General features: G+C 42.5%; 1 protein-coding gene across 5 annotated transcripts; it reads left to right on the top strand.

Annotated features, from left to right (window-relative positions):
• The first annotated feature begins 724 nt into the window (after positions 1-724).
• agl (amylo-alpha-1, 6-glucosidase, 4-alpha-glucanotransferase) lies at positions 725-18,455 on the top strand. 5 transcript variants are annotated; one of them, XM_087144072.1, is made up of 27 exons: positions 725-915; positions 1,685-1,763; positions 2,682-2,913; positions 3,261-3,501; positions 3,976-4,290; positions 4,573-4,681; positions 4,879-5,008; positions 5,170-5,385; positions 5,638-5,962; positions 6,476-6,599; positions 6,719-6,882; positions 7,428-7,529; positions 8,005-8,160; positions 8,839-8,989; positions 9,578-9,812; positions 9,922-10,190; positions 10,364-10,497; positions 10,795-10,928; positions 11,352-11,630; positions 12,036-12,261; positions 12,850-12,961; positions 13,069-13,204; positions 13,517-13,629; positions 13,929-14,131; positions 14,291-14,388; positions 14,627-14,714; positions 15,180-18,455. In XM_087144072.1, exons 2-27 carry the CDS (start codon positions 1,691-1,693, stop codon positions 15,498-15,500), a joined length of 4,686 nt encoding a protein of 1,561 aa, XP_087000198.1. In that variant the 5' UTR covers positions 725-915; positions 1,685-1,690; the 3' UTR covers positions 15,501-18,455. The 5 variants fall into 5 exon arrangements, with proteins under 5 accessions (XP_087000198.1, XP_087000197.1, XP_022087845.2 ...); XM_087144071.1 differs by having other exon boundaries at positions 726-946; XM_022232153.2 differs by lacking the exon at positions 725-915 and adding an exon at positions 982-1,291 and having other exon boundaries at positions 5,173-5,385.
• The last annotated feature ends 10 nt before the right edge of the window (positions 18,456-18,465 follow it).

Genomic DNA, 18,465 nt, shown 5'->3' with positions numbered 1-18,465 from the left:
ATGAGCCATCACCCACCCCTACGGCGTCAAAAAATCTGTCCACGTTGAAGTAATCCCTTCTAGCCAAGTTTCAAAGGGAGTAAAGCTAGTGAAAGTATGCGCCCACTTTGGCAGCGATCAGCGCGCACTTTCAATTTAATCCCGATGGCATCCTAGTCAAATTCGATACAGAACTATAGGCCTACAGTTAGCACAGCTCTGCTGACTTGTAAAAAAAATCAAATGCTCAGTGACATAACCAAATTACATGTACTTTAGAACAAGTGTGCGACTTTAGTATAACCGATAATAGACCGAGAACACGTGCAGATCCCAGAAATAACCAGGGGCCCAAAAGTCAACCGATGCTACGGTTGATGAGTAGGGTTGCGTCATGAAAAGAAAATTCCTGAAACACCTGAACTTCCGTGAGACGGATTTTGGTAAACAACTTCTGCATATTATAGCATCCTACGTTCTTTTTATTTCTGAGTACGCCCTACCAATACAGGATAAAATTCTCGGAAACAACTTTTTGCACAATCATGTGATATCCACTATCATTATTTGCCAGTGTGAAAATAAAAGCTTATTTTTGCAAGTCATAAACTCATCGGCACGAAAGCCGAAAATGACTGGCAAAATTCCACAGTCAATTTTGATTGGCCAATCGTGGAGGTGTGTCAGATGTCACGTCATTAAACTACTCCAATCTGGAACCTCTCCCAATCGGGTTTTCCATTCAATGTAAGTGATACATCATTGCGACTTGCAATGCATAATATCACCTAAATGGGATATATTTATTCGGCGTGGCCAATTTAAATATCCCGAAGCAGTACAGTTTACGTGACGGCCTCGGAATCGCAGCAAGCCAGCAGAGATATGCCGGTATCTGCTCCATACAGTATCCGGAAATAGCCACAGTACAGAGGTGTAAGTCTACATTCCTTGTGCACAGGAAAAGGTACATATTTCTGATTATCACATAACCGTTTTGTCCACTTAAATCATGCTAGGCTAGGCGGGCCATGCATGATGTGCAGTGTGGGCCTCGGCCTATACAGGCACCAAACGTTAAATAGGGCCTACTATACTTGTTTCTTTCATTTCAATTATGAATTAGGCCAAGTATGATCAGCCGAAATAGGCCTGGGTCACCACTGTTTACTGTATCACGTCATATGCCGAGGCCCTAATCGCTAACTAACCGGAAATAATACATTTTTATACCTGAAGTTAGAGCCAAGCCCATTTAGTTGTGAATTGTTGTGCTAAGTACTGTACATGGAGGGCATGTGCATGCATGGAGGTAGGCTTACATACATAAATGTCTACGTTTTTCGGGGTCAACCAGTCTTGCATTTTCCCTCTATGCAGCCTGTATGGCACCCATGTTGTACCACTGTAACAGGGCCCACTGACGGTAGGATATGTTGGTGTTCTTGAAGGTCCTCACAATGACATGAATATCCCAGCATGCCAAATGTTTGGTAAAGTGGTTTAGCACGAGTAATATACTAGCCACTTCCCCTGAGGTTCAAATACTTATTCTTGTTGTTGGACATACAGGAACTTCTGCTGTACGTTATTGAATAGCACGAAGGGTAAATTTGCCCCTTTGCCGTGTGTTAAAAAGTCCTTAATGATGTCACGCCGACCGCGAGAATGTTCCAGCACATTTTTTGTTTTTTTTTCTCCACAGGTGAAGATGGAACAGATTCGCCAGCTAACATTGAATGACAAGGAACACAAGGACACGACCCTGTACAGACTTCAGAAAGGTAGGTCAAATTAAGGTTGAAGGTCACACACACATGAAGGAGGAGTCATTTTTTTACAAAGCTTCCTTGCAGTCTTTTAGAAACTAGTAAGCGAAAAGACACCAAAGTGCCATATTATGCATACATTGGTTTTTCTTTCCATTATGGGGGGGGGTTGTGATATGCTATACCGTAATAATTACATGTACTTTCTTACTGTTATCAATCCTGTCCGTATTTGTACAAAAGAGTGTCATTAGAGAAGTTACTTCATTTGATATGACCATCAGAAATTACACACAAAGCAGGCCACTAGACATGTGGCCCCCTAAGCCAGAATTTCTGGGCCACATTTTATGGGGCAATTCAGCATTATGCATGATTGGATCTGAGCAGTGAGGTTGTACACAACCCGATGTTTGTAAGCATTTGACCTGTAAATGAATTTGATATTCCCTGGTGACTGAAGGTGTGCATGTAATCAGCCAGGTTAAAATACGACATTTCATTTTGTACCAGGGTTCAGTACGGTCTGAGGTTGCAAAAACAACCACAAGCTTACTCAGGTGGGATTTAAACCCACGGCTCTCTACTTACTAGGACAGATGTCTTAAGCAGGAAGTTGTGAATTTAAATCCCACCCAATCAAACCTGTGATTTTTATGCAACTCTCTGACTACCCTGAGAATACAGTACCAATTCACGTCAGTGCAAGGACGACACCTGGTATAAAATGAACACCCTCAATGTAATCCCGTCTTAACTGCGAGGGACCGATACTGCACAATAATGCTGTAAAAATTTGGACTGAAAATAATGGTTGAAAATGTTATGAATTGAGAAGAAAACAAGCTTAAATTCATATCAAGTTTGTTGTTGGTTTGCTTGGTTGAGGGTTATAAGAGTTATGATTGCATTCTGATATTTCTCTCTTTACAGGATGGAGATTACACTTTGTCCTCGGCCCATCTCTCCTTTCCAAACAGGTTCATGTCTTTACTAACCACCCACCTGGTCCAGCCCCCGTCCAACGCCCCTTCAACCGCAGGGAGTTCTATGAATTAGAGTGGAAGTCAGAGTCCAAGTCGCGCCTTGACAAGTCCGACCAGTACTGCGAAGTACGCCTTCACATTGCCGGAGCGTTCCAATATTATTTCACGCACGGAAGTAGGTAAGTTGCTATTTCCAAGTCGTGCATGAGCAGTTGAGGGCACTTCATAGTTGGTAAAATTTAAGTCCCGAATAGCCCTTCTTGAAGGTCTAGTGATAACTGAAGCTGACCTTATTGGAACATACTCAACTATCAAATTTTAGCCAACTCCTAAAATGGATTTAATTCTGACTGCCCAAAATGCTGAGTCATGATGAGTCAGCACATTTTGTTATGTTACAGTACTCATGAAAGACTACATTTGTCTCTTCTTCTACATAATTCAAATTTTGTAGTTGCAGACATGCATAATAAATTCATGCTTCTCTGTTCAGTTATTCACTAATTTCTTTGTTTTTTATGAATAGCAATACACCTCAAGGGTCAGGCTATTTCATTGTTGACCCTACCCTTAAACTGACCAGTGATGTGGACATCCTAGAGCTGGACTGCATTACTCTGCAGACGGTGCTGACCAAGTGTCTAGGTCCACTATCGGAATGGGAGCAGCGTCTGGCCACAGCCAGGGAGACAGGTTACAACGTCCTTCACTTTACTCCCATCCAGGAGCTGGGCGCTTCAAATTCCTCTTACTCCATTCGCAATCAGGTGAAATGATTTTTTAAAAAATACACAGATTGTCAACTCCAGTGGTTTTCCATACAAATGCCAGAACAAAATATTCTGTCTCCATGTATAGTTGTTTTCTTTGGATGCAAGGTTACACTTATTGGCGAGAAATTTTGAAGGCTGTAAAAGCACAGAGCCCATTGGGCATTCTAGTGAAGGTTTTTGTTCTGAGGATCATCCATAGAAAAGATTGTTAACAATCTTTGGAGTTTCTAGTAAAGGTTTCAAGCTTTAGGGCTTGCTTATAACCCAAACTCTATGAAAATGTGTAAGTGGCCTGGCACAAGTCCAACTATCAAACCAATGACTTCCTCTTTCAATTCACACACGGATCCATTCCTCCAAATTCTGTGGTAATAGTATTTTGCCTGAAGTCTTGGTACAAACAAAAGGCAACTGTGAATTGAAAAGTTTTACAACAGTGGCATTTTCCATTCTTGACGAATTCTACAGCTGAAACTCAATCCCAACTTCACTGGAAAGGACCAGCAGGCCGTCACCAACGATGACATCTCAGCCTTGGTGGTCAAGCTTCAGTATGACTGGGGCATGCTCAGTCTGTGTGACGTGGTCTGGAACCACACCTCCTTTGACAGTCCCTGGCTGAAGGAGCACCCAGAGTGTGCCTACAATGTCCAGAACTCCCCCCATCTCCGGCCAGCATATGTCCTGGACCGCGCACTGTGGCACTTCACCCTGGAGGTAATAGACGGAAATTGGGCGGAGCATGGCGTACCGCCAATCATCAAAACGGAAGAGCAGATTCAGGTAAAGCCATGCCCCCTTATTCATCAATTCTCTTCTGTTCATGAGTCTTTCTCGTCATGCTAATTTCCTAGTAACAATTACACTGATAAGGTCACAGACCTCTTCTTATCAAAGTCAAGAGATATTAAATGACAACACAGACAAAAAAGATCTTTAAATGTTTCTTCTAGATTGTCTTAGCTTCTGAATCTGTAGAGAGAAATAAATGATTTACTTAGTGGTTTCTGTAAGAAGTCAAAATGAGAAGCCTTCCTGATTTTGCTGCATTGTCATCTTGTACAGAACATACGCAGTGTGCTAGCCGACAAAGTGCTACCCAAATACAAGTTGGAGGAATTCTACCAACTAGACGTGGAGGCTACTGTCGAGAAGTTTAAGATGGCAGCTAAAGGTATGTTACATCACGTCATACAGTGATTGTTTCTGGATTGCTGACAGCCTGTTTGGAAAGCATAGAACGAAGGGAGGACTCTTAACATTTTTTCTCGTATTGCTTTAAGTAGGTGTGTGTTGACTTTGATTCAGTTAAAAAGGTGACTAGAATTGAGTTGTAGTGAAAGTTGTTTTTATTGATATGCTAATTTACAGCTGCAAAGACAGTTTCCTCTGCTGAAGATTCCAAGGAAGATGATGTCAAATTGATCAAAGATCCGATGTTTCGAAGACTGAGGGGTTCAGTCAACATGGAGAAAGCCCTACAGTGCTTCAATATACAGAGGTAGGACCCTAGCCCTTACTCCGGGCTTTAAACAAATTGGACAAAGAGTAGTTCATGCAGCATCTGCGGACAGATCTGTGCCCTTTTGAAATTCATAGTAGGTGATTTTTTTTGTGGTAACAAAGATTGGTTTTTGAAAATGAGTTTGTCTTTCTTGGAAGTAGGAGTGATGCCAAAGGTGAAGAGGAGAGACTCGAGAAATCTTGCGATGCTTTCAGGAAGCATCTCCTGTACTGGAACAACAGGGCAGCCGAGGACATGTCAGAGGATATCCGCCATGCACTGCACAATGTCATCGCCAACATACGCTACCATCATGTCGAGGAGCACGGCCCACGGTGTGAAGAGGTCACTATCAAAGATCCATTGGTACCCAAGTAAGTTTAACCTCGCCAACCAGTAATAAGATGAACTCGGCTGAGAAATATACCACGGTGTTCTTGCATGGGATATATTCTTACTTGGGACATATTCTTATATGATATATTCAAGGGATATAATAATATATGCAATATATTCTCGTGTGGGATATATTCTTGTATGGAATATATTCTTACAAGGGATATATTGCATGGGGCATATTCTTCAAGGGGTATATTCTCACTGAGTTTATCATTATTTTTGCATAGGTATTTCATTCACTATGGTCCAGACACAGACCCTACCACTGAAGAAGCCCTCATGGACAGTGACAAGGCTCCCTTCCTTCAGATTGGCAATGGCTGGGTTATGAACGCTGACCCCTTGAAGAACTTTGCCGAGGCAGACTCCAAGGTGTACCTGCGACGGGAGCTGATAGTCTGGGGAGACTCGGTCAAGCTGCGGTACGGGGAGACACCGGATGATTGCCCTTTCCTGTGGAACCACATGCTGGAGTACTCACGGACCATGGCACGGATGTTTCATGGACTGCGCATTGATAACTGCCACAACACTCCCGTGCACGTAGCTGAGGTAGGCAGTGCTCGTGTTGTACCTTCATGCTATCCTTCATGGTGTTTCTCTGTGGGGGAGTTAGGTTGGTAGGGGAAAACTTTGCTGACTTTTCACCTGTTCTGCCTGAGTTGATTCCCATTTAGGTGGGTGTTCGATTTGGATTATTTTTACAAAGAAGTCTTTCGTGGGGTTTCTCCACATTTCACAGCTCAGCATTGCTTTGTTATCAACTTCTAGCAGGTACTTGCCTCTCAACAGCTTGGAAGCTGACGTTGGTTAACTTTGTAACGGGAAACCATGGTTTTATCATCAGAAATGAAATCTTACCAAGCCATTATCAAAATTTGTAGAAAAATTATAAAAATTGTAAATATGGCATTCAATCCTTCAATTGTGAAAACATCAATACGTTTGGAAATAATTCTGACATTGATTGCATGTAATGTGTAAGAGCTTCTTCACATAATGAATGTGTATGTTAATTTGGGGGTTGTATACTTTTCATAGAATGATTTATTTTTGCATATCTAGTACTTTCTTGATGAGGCTCGGAGGGTACGACCAGACCTTTATGTGGTTGCAGAATTATTCACACAATCAGAGCATGTTGACAATGTGTTCATCAACAGACTCGGCATCAACTCTCTTATCAGAGGTAAGAAAAATCCTTCTTAGTTACTCCATAATAGTCAACCCAAAACGTTTGTTGTTTTTCTAAGAAGAGATGACGGAGAACAACCAAACCTTTTCAGTTGTTTATATTTTTCTCCACAGAGGCAATGAGTGCTGGTGATGCTCATGAGTTGGGGCGTCTTGTTTACCGCTATGGTGGGGAGCCAGTCGGCTCCTTCCTGCAACCCCACGTGAGGCCGCTGAGCCCCAGCATGAGCCATGCTCTTCTGATGGACATAACCCACGACAACATGAGCCCAGTCCTGGTAGGTCGGACCACAATTGTGATCATCAAGTAACTGTAATCAATGAACCAATGGAGGGCTTGCATGGCTGCCATCTTGCAGGCCAGTGCTTTTGTTCCACAGGATATGAACAAAGGAGGTTCCCCTGTGGAACAAAAGAACTGCCCTGCAAGATGGCTACCATGCAAAGCCTCTACAGGAACACTGCATAGAAATGTAGCGGATTGCCCATTAGACTGTGCACACCAGCAAGTGTTATCGTAAGCCAACACCTGTTGCTGCCAGCCTTCTTTCATCAGGAGAGTTTTAAATCTCTAATTACAGCAACCTGTATACCCAGCAGGGAATTGCAAGATTTCTGAGTTTTGAGTCTATGTGTGTTTCTGGTCCATAGTCAATTTGACTCAAAGACTTGACTTTTGTTATGAATTTGTGTGTTTGTTGTCATTTTTTATCCATTCTTTGTTCTGGTAGGGTATAACATTGTGTGGAATACTTCTCTCTTTTGGTGGTTGCTTTCTAAGTACATGGATTGGGTTGTTGTCATGTTTTTCTTTTTATTTCAGACCCGTTCTGTTTATGATCTGCTACCTTCAGCTGCCTTGGTTTGCATGGCATGTTGTGCTGTTGGATCTAGTAGAGGATATGATGAACTGGTCCCGGAACATGTAAGTCTGGGCCTAGACTGCCAACCACACTTTACTGAATGAGACTGGCAATGACTTGTACAATTCTGTGGCTTTAGTGTTTGTGCTGTGAAGACAGCACTCAGTCAGTTTGGAGCCTGACAAGTCGGTGTACATTGGTAAGCAGTTCTACAATCTTCAGACACTCTCCACACAGTCTCCATTATCACCACACACACAAACTGTAGCGAAATTGTCTACATATGCAAACAGCGTTTTCCACTGGACAATACCCCACTAGAACAACTTGCCTCACAGTTTTCTGGATATAGAAAAGTATGACTCCTTCAGATCTGCGATACGGGCTCATTACAAATTGACTTAGTACCCCCAGTTCCTGGTCTTCAGGTCAAGTGATGTGGTCATCCATTTTATTAGAGGAGTCATTCCGTATCCAGATCCAGCTCTATTCAAACTTCAGTCAGGAATTAAGAGATTTCTTGGCTGTTCCCCTCAGATTCATGTGGTCAAGGAGAACCGTCTCTACACCTCCTGGAGGGAGGATGCTGATGTCTGCCACCTTGAGGAGGTTGGTCACAACCACGGCATCATCACTGCCAAGAGAGTCCTGAATGAGCTACACCAGACATTGGGAGCAAAGGGTTACACCCAGGTAAGAGAACAGTGCTGTAGTCAGGACCTCATAAACCCGACAAGACCATCACAAGGCCATCACAAGGCCATCACAAGGCCATCACAAGGCCATCACAAGGCCATCACAAGGCCATCACAAGACCATCACAAGGCCATCACAAGTCGCAAGCTATTCAACTGAACTGCACCAAAAGCATTCCTTTGTCGTCATCCACCCTAGTTCTTGTGTCTGGCCTTGTGATGGTCTCAACCGCGACAGCTGAACAGAAAGAAACAAGCTAGGAGTTTGATAATGGGTGACGGTAGATTTATACAACATATGATGAGGGCCAGTCAAACAGAAAGTGTGTAAGTGCTGAAAGCCACCGTCTTACTCCAGATTACAACTGCATTGTAAAAGAGTCACTGTTTGGCATTTCCAAATCCTTTCATTTCCTCCCAGGATACTCAATTTTTTTACATTTCTATCTAATTACAAGTTGTGTGTATACTTAAATTTAAAACTTTCATGTCATTGTCAGCTGATGTTTACTTGATATTTTGTTGAAATGTAAAGACAGATATAAGGAATGCCGGTCTTGTTTTTTGGTACACAGGGCATTCTGTTGTCTTCTTTTGCAACCAAACTGCATAGCGCCCTCTGCCGTGTCTGCACAGATCTTACAAGCACTTACAAACTGAGCCTGTTGTTTTGCAGGTGTATGTGGATCAAGTGGATGAGAATATTGTAGCAGTGACGCGCCACAACCCTGTCTCACATCAGTCCGTTATCCTCATGGCACGTACTGCATTCAAACATCCTTCTAATCCAAATTACACTGGTTATATCCCACCACTCTGTGTACCAGGTAAGAGTTAATCTGGATGAATGCAGTCAGTAATCTTAACTAGTTGGTTATCTTCATGGCACTCAGATTACACTGGTTTTCATTTTTCCTTCCTGTGTACCAGGTAAGAGTTAACCCAGTTTGATGCAGTCAGTAATCTTAACTAGTTAGTTATCTTCATAACACACTATATTCCTTCCAATCCAAATTACATCGGTTTTCATACTGCTTAACTATACCAGCTAAGAGTTCTTTATTTTTTTAACCAGTTTGGTCTGTAATCTGAACTAGTCAGTTATCCATCAGCAGTATGCACTGCATTCGTATAAACCTCCCTTAAACAGGTCATATTCACTAGAAGAATGTTCAAAACATTCTGGCTTTGGCAAAAGTTCCTCAACTAGCTGTCTCAAGCAGAAGTACCCCCTCAGTGGTTGAAAAGAGCCATATGTGTCAAGAATGTTCACTTTATTGGTAGAGTAGCGTCATTAGTAAACCAGTGAAGTGCAGTTCTTACCAAAGGAGCCTCTGTTGCTAAGAAAATTGCGCCCTCTCTTGGTCCAGCTCAAGGCTCATAGACCTCATGCTCCTTTCGTTCTCCTTGTGTAGGAGTTGTTGAAGAGATCGTCCTGGAAGCATGCATGGTTAAGAGGGCGGATGACCCGCCCCCAAAGAGTGACACCCACATCAACGGGCTCGGTCACTTCACTGTAAAGCTTCAGTGCAACATTCACCTGTACAGTAGTGGAATGGTGGAGCTGTCTGACCATGGAGCAGAGAAACAGTCATCTGTCCAGGAGATCGACTTCATCAACTTCCCCCCTGGCAGTGTCATTGCGTTCAGGTAAGTCGAGTTTTCTCCTGGAATGAACTGCATCACAGAGAAAAGAGAAATACATTGATTTTTGACTTATAAGCAAGTAACATTTTTGTTTCTCGGGAAAAACATTCAGAGTCACGCTGAACCCAACCTCACGCAAGGCCCTGTCTGATCTGCGGGCGTGTATCTCCCAGTTTGGTTACCGGGTACGAACCCTGAGCGGCAACTCGCCCAACCAACTGTCTGAGACTTCTAACTTCCTCGCCATTGCTAGCAAGCTGTCCCTGGCTGACATGAATCGAGTTCTGTACCGTTGTGACATGGAGGAACGCGATGATGGAAAAGGCTCAGATGCTTATCACATCCCACACTACGGCAGCCTAGTGTACTGTGGGTTACAAGGTAAACGTAACAGCTTGAGTGAAAGCTTGAGCAACTTCAGTCTAAATGAAACTGTGACTTCGGAGCATCTTGTCAATCTTACAGGGACAGATTTCTGGAACCATACATGAAGATGTGCATTTGAAATGATGCTGTCATTCTCAAGATTAAGCTTTTCCGTCTCCTCGCTGCAGGTTTCATGTCTGTTCTCAGCAAGATTCGAAGCAAGAATGACCTAGGTCACCCTCTGTGCGAGAACCTACGACAAGGAGACTGGATGCCTCAATACATAGGCAACAGACTACAGCTGCATGCCAGCACTAGACAAGTAAGGCCTCTCAATTCCTAACAGCGTGCCAGAGACTTGTAATGTTTATTCCAATAAGGGAAAGCCCAGTTGTTTAAAAAAAGCCAAGGTTGTGTGATTGCAGAAAAGGGTTATGCTGATAAAACTTCAAAATGCTTGCTTGGGCAATAATTCTGACAAGAAAGTTACGTCAAGCACCTTCTAGACAAGTTTATTTGTAGTGCTGTTGGACTTCAGCTCTTTCTGAGTGTGACCCTATTGTTTTGTGTCCACAAGCAAGGTACTTTGACACAATAATGGTTTTTTTGTGTGCTTTAGCTTGGCAAGTGGTTCCAGGCGGCCTTCTCCAGTTGCAGCTTGATTCCACGCTACCTCATCCCTTGTTACTTTGATGCCATCATGGTGGGGGCCTACGTGACTTTGCTTGACCTCTGCTGGAAAACAATGTCTAAGTCAGTAACAACTGTTTGCCAGTTAACCAGTTGATCAGTCAGACATCTAACCAAGTTTGAACCCGACAGTCGGTACTGTAGTCACGTGGGAGTAAAGACCTAGACAGTTACAAAACTGGTTGTCCTTGAAGTTCAAAACTTGGAAGAAAACATGGAAATGGTCCAGAGTTATCCACAGCATAACTCTCATTTCTAAAGGAGTTTTAATATTGTTTTAATCTTGGACCAGTCCAGGTACATGTCTTAAGACCTTAAAGTTGTATTCCTAAGTTCAGGATTAAGTCTAAGTTGGGATCTTGTACCCATGTCTCCCTTTATGATGAATGTCCGCCTATAGAGGGTTTGCATGGCTGCCATCTTGCAGGCCAGTGCTTTTGTTCCAAAACACATTTTGATATTTTACCTTGTGACTGTGTTTTCCAGGTTTGTGTCTGAGGGCTCTTCCTTCACTCGAGCTCTCGCCCTGGGTTCAGTGCAGATGTGCGGCCTAGTCAAGACCTCCCCTCTCCCCCAGCTGTCCCCTAAGCTGTCGGGCATTCCCATGGCAATGGATGAGGAGACCAATCGCAGGCAACAGTCTGCTGTCACCATGGCAGCCGGACTGCCCCACTTTTCGGGAGGGTTCATGAGAAGCTGGGGGAGGGACACATTCATCGCTGTGCCAGGGTTACTGATAGTAACAGGCAGAACAGAGGAGGCTAAGTGAATAACATTATCAGGAATTTTTGCCAATTAAAAAGGGCTGGAAGTTTCTAGTTTTAGTGTTTCTTTTCGGGACCATGCTGTCTGAGTTGACCAAATAGTTATTAAAGATGTCAGCTCTACTAAGCAGTATGTCTGTTCTTGTCAGTTGGTCAGTTTGTCTTCATGAGCTCTCAGACAATGCGTACAGCTCAATAAATTAACAAGTAATGAAGAGAAAAACTGAAAAAAATCACATTGAAGTAAAACCAACACACGTCACAGGAGTAATAAGTTTCTTGCATAGAAACTAATTGCTTAGCAAATCAGATGAAATTAGTATCCAGCGTTAGTCCCTGAATTTTGTCGTACCCTTCAAGGTTTGACCCTTTACCACAATCATGATCTCTTCTGTCCATGTTTCAGATTCTTGATTCTTGCCTACGCTGCAACGCTACGCCACGGTGTCATCCCTAACCTTCTAGGCGGTGGCTCCCATGCTCGTTACAACTGCCGCGATGCCATCTGGTGGTGGTTGTATTGTATCCAGCTCTATTGCCAAGCGGTGGAAGAGGGCCATAGCATACTGGACTGCCCTGTCTCCAGAATCTTCCCTGGGGATGAGGACGAGCCCCAGCCCGTTGGCTTTGTGGTTGGTTAATGATTGTTTTAAAATCAATTTTCAATCTCAACCTTTTGAATTTAGTTCCTTGAGTTTAGACGCTGCAGCTCAACACTGCTTCATCTTCTGCTCTAGAAGCATCAGATTGTCTAAAACAAAGCCCAAAGTTGGGGAGTGTATCCTTGGTCATCACAATAAATGTTTGAATCTATTTGTGCAGCTTTAGATCAAGCCAAAGATCAGAATAAAGTCAACATTTGGAAAATGGAACTAACTATCAGAAATGTGGAAAAAATATGTGACTTTGATGATGAAAAGATGGGAGTTGACCTCAATTGACAGAGTGAAACGTGCATTAAGCTACAACATCAGTGCTTTACAAATTAGGACATAAACTACATTTCTCTTCTGTAGTGGAGCCACAATGAAACATCCGTCGTAGAAATGCTTCCAGCTTGTGCACATTTTGATGAAAACTTCCAGCTATCCCATTATTGGCTGTTATGATGAGCCCACTCAGTGCTGTGTACAGTTCCAGTGGGCTGCTTACATCTTGCTTGTTGTATCAACTCGGACTCTGACTGGCAATTTTCTTTGGCAATGTTCCTTGATTTGTAGGACCAGCCTCTGTCTGACGTCATCCAGGAGGCAATGCAACGCCACATTGAGGGCATCTCCTATCGAGAGAGGCATGCTGGGAAGGGTCTGGACCAGAACATGTCAGACGAAGGTTTTTAACAGAATTCAATCATTTCTGTTTACTATCGCTCCTGTCTTACTTTGTAAGCCAACAATCCCTGCTGGGGATTCTTGTAACCAACTTTGTTCTACTCATAGGTTTTAATGTCACTGTTGGAGTGGACCTGGAGACAGGGTTCCCGTTTGGAGGAAGTAAATGGAATTGTGGGACATGGATGGACAAAGTGGGCGAGTCGGATATGGGGGGGAACCGTGGCACACCAGCAACTCCAAGGTAAGCCGTCATCCACAGTTCAATTCATCCTGTTCAGAATTTATGTTCAGGGCCCACAGATAACTTTTACCAAAATAAGTGCAACATGAAAGGGCCATAATTGCCAACCAAGAAGACTTTCTTAGAATTTATTTTTTTCAAAGATAAAAGTTTTTATTTTGTTTCTTTAAACAAATGCATTTTGCAAATGTTGTAAATGTAAACGGAGCCATGCCCGTGAAGGGATTTGCCTATTTATAAATTGCTGTTTGTATTGAATCTGTTTGTCCTGACCTGTCCTTATGTTTGACTGTCTGTGGTTTGATTTGATAGAGACGGTTCTGCCGTTGAGATTGTGGGGTTGTGCAAGGCAGCAGTGAGGTGGTTGGTCAAGATGCATGAGGCTGGTCACTATCCTCACAGCGGAGTCACTGTCAGACTGGATGGTAAGTCGTGCCTTGCTTGGAATCCTGTTAAGGAAGTTGAAGTATTGACTCAACACTGATTGGTGTTAAGAGCTTCTCTTAGTATAGACTTAATCAGGAATGGTGCAGTTTGATGGGGGCCCATGTAGAAGGACATGCCAATAACAGATGGGTGTGACTAGATACAGGACCATCACTGTGTGGACAGGCTTTGAACCTGGATGGCAGCATCGGAAGGCAAGTTAATGCTTATCCTGAAAGAAAGCACCATTTGGAGTAATTAATTTTTTGGTCTTAACACGTTGTTCTCCGACGACCAGGCAAACCAACCCAGATGAGCTACAAAGAGTGGGGCGCCAAACTCCAGGCCAACTTTGAGAAGGAGTTCTGGATCCCTCCCGACGCCAGCAAAGAAGGCGACAAGCTCATCAACCGACGAGGGATCTACAAAGACTCAGTGGGTGCCTCGCAGTTCTGGGCCGACTACCAGCTTCGGCCAAACTACCCTATCGCCATGGTGGTGGTGAGTTGGTCGCAGATAATTCACATCAACACCGAATCAAACTAGTTTTTTTTTCTCGGTCTGTCCTGTTAAACCCTGTTATCCTGCAATTGCTCAAGTCCTCATCTAAATTGCTTTGATGGCATTCAGTGCATGGTGGAAATTAATCTCTCTCATCAGGCCCCAGAGCTGTTCACTCCGTCTAGAGCATGGACTGCTCTGAACATAGCTGAGGAACTCTTGCTGGGTCCTCTAGGGATGAAAACACTGGATCCATCGTAAGTAGAATCTTACATTTAAGTACTTTCTCCCATGTCATAAAGACAAGGTAGCATGTGGTGACACACCTCTATCTTTTGGAATGCCTCCTTTTAAACACATTGCCATGTTGCCTCAATAAACACGTTGCTAGTTTGCATTGTATGGTCCTTTGTTAGAGTACAAATGCATTGATCAGATAAAGTAATCTTTTTTTCCATTTTGATCAAACCTGACTTGACCCCCCCCCATTTTTAGGGACTGGGCGTATGTTGGTGATTATGACAACTCCTATGATGGCCATGAGTCGAACAGAGCTCGGGGCTTCAACTATCACCAAGGTCCAGTAAGTAGACTGATTTCAACTCATTCGAATTACCTCCAGAAAACAGTTGCTCAGAGTTCAACAGTCAGCTGGTGTCGAAGATAAATTCCTCTGAAACCAATGTGACATCACCCAAATACTAGCTGAAATCATTTCAGTAGTAATTCAAAATAACCCCAAAACCAGACTGTAGCTTCACATTTTGCCCAGATTTGTTATTTCATTAAGCTTAACGTGTAGTCCACCTTCTCTTTATAAGCCAGTTTTGGAGGCACATTGAGGCACATTGAGGCACATTGAGGCACGTTGTCTTCTAGATATGTGTACCTGTTTTAGTTGAGGATGGTATTCTAGCTTAATTTGTTTAGGGCGTCAGGACAAACTGAGTGCTAAGTTGAAGTACTGGTAAGCTGTGGATTGCATGTAAGCACTCATGATAGGAGAAATGTCCTACAAAAGGATTAATCTAACTTGGCTCCATTCCAGGAATGGGTCTGGCCTATCGGCTACTTCTTACGTGCCAAGCTGCACTTTGGCCGTCTCCTGACCCCTGAGCCGTCATTGCCATCGGGGACGGGAACAGACGAGGACTTGTTCCATGCCACGGTCAGCTTCGTCCGCCAGATACTGTCACGCCACCACACGGAGATGGAGCTGTCGCCTTGGAAGGGGCTGCCCGAGCTGACCAACGCGGATGGTCAGTTCTGCAAGGATAGTTGCCCCACTCAAGCCTGGTCCATGGGTTGCATCCTGGAGGTCTTGCATGATTGCGACAAGTTATTAGAAGATACTGCCAAAGCAATGTAAACTTGTATGCAGAAGACCTTGATGACATTAAGATTTGGGTATTAAGAAGGAATGCTTGTGTTAGAAGGGTCGTCCAAAACACCTTGAGCTGTGACTGCGACTATTTTGGGAAATTAAATCATCTACATATGTTAATTTCAAACTTTAGCTAATTTTTAATTTAATATTCATAAATACCTCAGACAGTTTCCCTATTCAATAATGTGCAGCTTGACCGCGTATTAACATTTGATGATGCCCGCTGAGAAGTGATAATGCCTGCTGAGTAAACCACAGACTGCTGCCTGATACGAGACAGTTTAATGGACTCTGATTGGTCAAGAGCCTGTGTGCACGTGGCTCGCCATGCGCGCGCACCAAGTCCATATAAGGAGATTCTTTTGGACAACTGTAAAATAATCTGGACAGTAGCCTCGTTGGAAATCTGTCATATATGGACTTCTTTTGACTCTCTGACTAAGAAAGGTATTTATGAATGGGAATAAATAGGTGCTTGGCCAGTCTTAAACTAAAATTTCAGACCGGCTCAGGAGCATGGATGCCGATAATGGCATTAGTTACGCCCATTCTCCTGAGCTGGTCTTCAACAAATAATTATTCCCCTATCAATGCACAGGCACAAGATGTCACAAACCATTCACTGGAAGACAGTTGGTTCTCATTGGACATGCTTTGCATTTTGAGAAGAAATGATTACAAATGAATACATCTTCATACAGTTACAATCCGTCAGGTTGCCATGATTGACCAGTACACATTTCAGGGGCACCTCATGTTTTATGCTGTATTTGTCCATAGAAAGTTCAGGAAAAAATAATGGTGCAAGTTCCTATGTAAAAAATAGAAATTGAAAGTGCTTTGCCACTAGGTAGTGTTGGCTTACTTACTCATTAGATCAAACTTTGTAGATGACAGCTGTGTGTTGCATCCAGAAAGAATCTTTTGGGAAGATCATAGTCATAGGAAAATTAAGTATTCTGAATATATCTAAAAAAATTTATCTGAACAATTTTAGAAAAATGTTGTAACAAATCTAGAAATCTGCGAAATAGAAATTGAAACGGTAGGTACATGCTGCCATGCCATCTGCCAGCTACCTGTAACTTCAACTGAAGTTAGAAGCAATTTCACAGACCTGGCTATTACCTTTGGTGTGTTAACTTAATGGTGCTGTGCGAGATGTCGTACATCGTGGTGTACATTGTAGATATTTATGGACTGTTCTCCGTGTGTGTAATTCACAGCTCACTGTCGTTGTGTTACCTTCCGTATCGTATCGTGTTTCTGGTATTCGGACAGCTTCACACCCGAGAGATTGTAAACCAGCATCAACTCTTAATGTCTGTAGTATAGAGAACTTACAAACGATTGGATACCTCCGGCCATGATGGGTCATAATACAGAAACTGATGAAGAAATGGAGAGAAATATCCAAATATAAGCGTCGTCATTAACTTTTGGCCCACCCATGGTCCTGGGCCAGAAATTATCCTTCCCAGGGTTGGTTCACTGTGAAATATTCTGGGTATGAACTTCTGTAAGTGGTAGGTGAAGAGTTATTGCTCAGGTCTTGTGATAGTAAGTTGTTGATTTGGTTTAGGAGAAACGTGATTGGAATGCAGTAAATGTATATGTGAATGCATGTGGTAGGTATTTGGAAGTTGGCTTTAACAATGTTCCAAATTACCTTTGATCCTGAAGGTTGGAAATGAACCCTAACAATCCTGAATCCTCCAATTTTAATATGATTTTGCACACACCCGAGGGAGTTAGGGTTAAATGCTATCATGCCCTGCTTTCTGGGTAGGAAGTTTTCATGTATAGACATCTCTTAATGCTCAAGCAAGAATCTGATGATTGTGTGAAGCTTATTAACATCTCGCCCATTGAACGTAGTGGTTAAGTCGTGTGTTGAAAAATGTGAACCTGTTGAAAAATTGGCTTGCAAAAGTTTGCAATAGCTGAGAAATGGATTGTTGACAGAAAACAGTTTGAAATTTTATTGAAATAAGATTATAGAGAGATTTATCTTTTGTACGTAGTTTAAATGATGCACAGTAGTCTTTTTTTCCTAAGCAATATATACGGGCTGCAACGCTCTATTCATTTCTTGTGCTCTGTACTATTTCCATGGTTCTATGTGGTTGATTTGTGGTCATTTTTATTACAATGCATGAATCAGATTTTGTTGTATGTATATTAATAGGTTGTTGATTTATAGCATGTTTATTGTATTACCAAATGTGAAAGTTTATTTTTAATAGTTAAAAGCATAAATAGCATTGTTTCCAACACAATTTAGGAAAACTTTGAAAGATGTTGAAGATTTTTCAATTTAATTCAAAATGAATTATTTTGTAACCAAATATAGCCAAATTTCCTCCTGTGATGTTGCACTGACTAAATGTCCAACATGGCAGCTATGCTAGATTTTAAAAATCAATCAATATTGTTGGCTTTCCTTGAAGTTCATGAATAGTTCACCAATCTTCAGTAAATTGTGCATAGAATTTGGAGTTCTGATTTGGAGAGAAAAACAGTAACGAACTGGAATTGTTGCACCTCTGAAGTGTTAACAGTAAATCATGTGGTTTATACATGTTCATTTCTTAGTCATGTGGTCAAGAGAAAATTGCCACTGATTTTGCATGAAGGCGGTAAGTTTTTTCCACTGATTCCAGCAAATAGATTGTCATAGTTTGGGGGACAGAGAAGACAGGCATTGTATTAGTAGATATCTGTATCATCTCCTGAGGACATGCTGTCATCCTGTCTTGGTGCATGAAACATTTGTGCTTCTTACTGTCATCTGATGATTATAAAAAGGTTTTGAGTGGGAATTTTTTTCTAGCCTGTTGAGATGGAAACAATCAGGGTATTAAATTGATATGCAGTGGTTTAATAAAATGTCTTGCAGCCTTCCGTATTAACACAGAAGCATCACATGCAGAAGAATTTGTCTCAG

The sequence above is a fragment of the Acanthaster planci genome, linkage group LG12 (genome assembly GCF_054643075.1).
Source record: "Acanthaster planci isolate LZ-2023a linkage group LG12, COTS_SCS, whole genome shotgun sequence".
Taxonomy (NCBI): Eukaryota; Metazoa; Echinodermata; class Asteroidea; order Valvatida; family Acanthasteridae; genus Acanthaster; species Acanthaster planci.
Note: the sequence above shows the minus strand (reverse complement) of the source record. Positions and strands in the feature narration are given on the sequence as shown.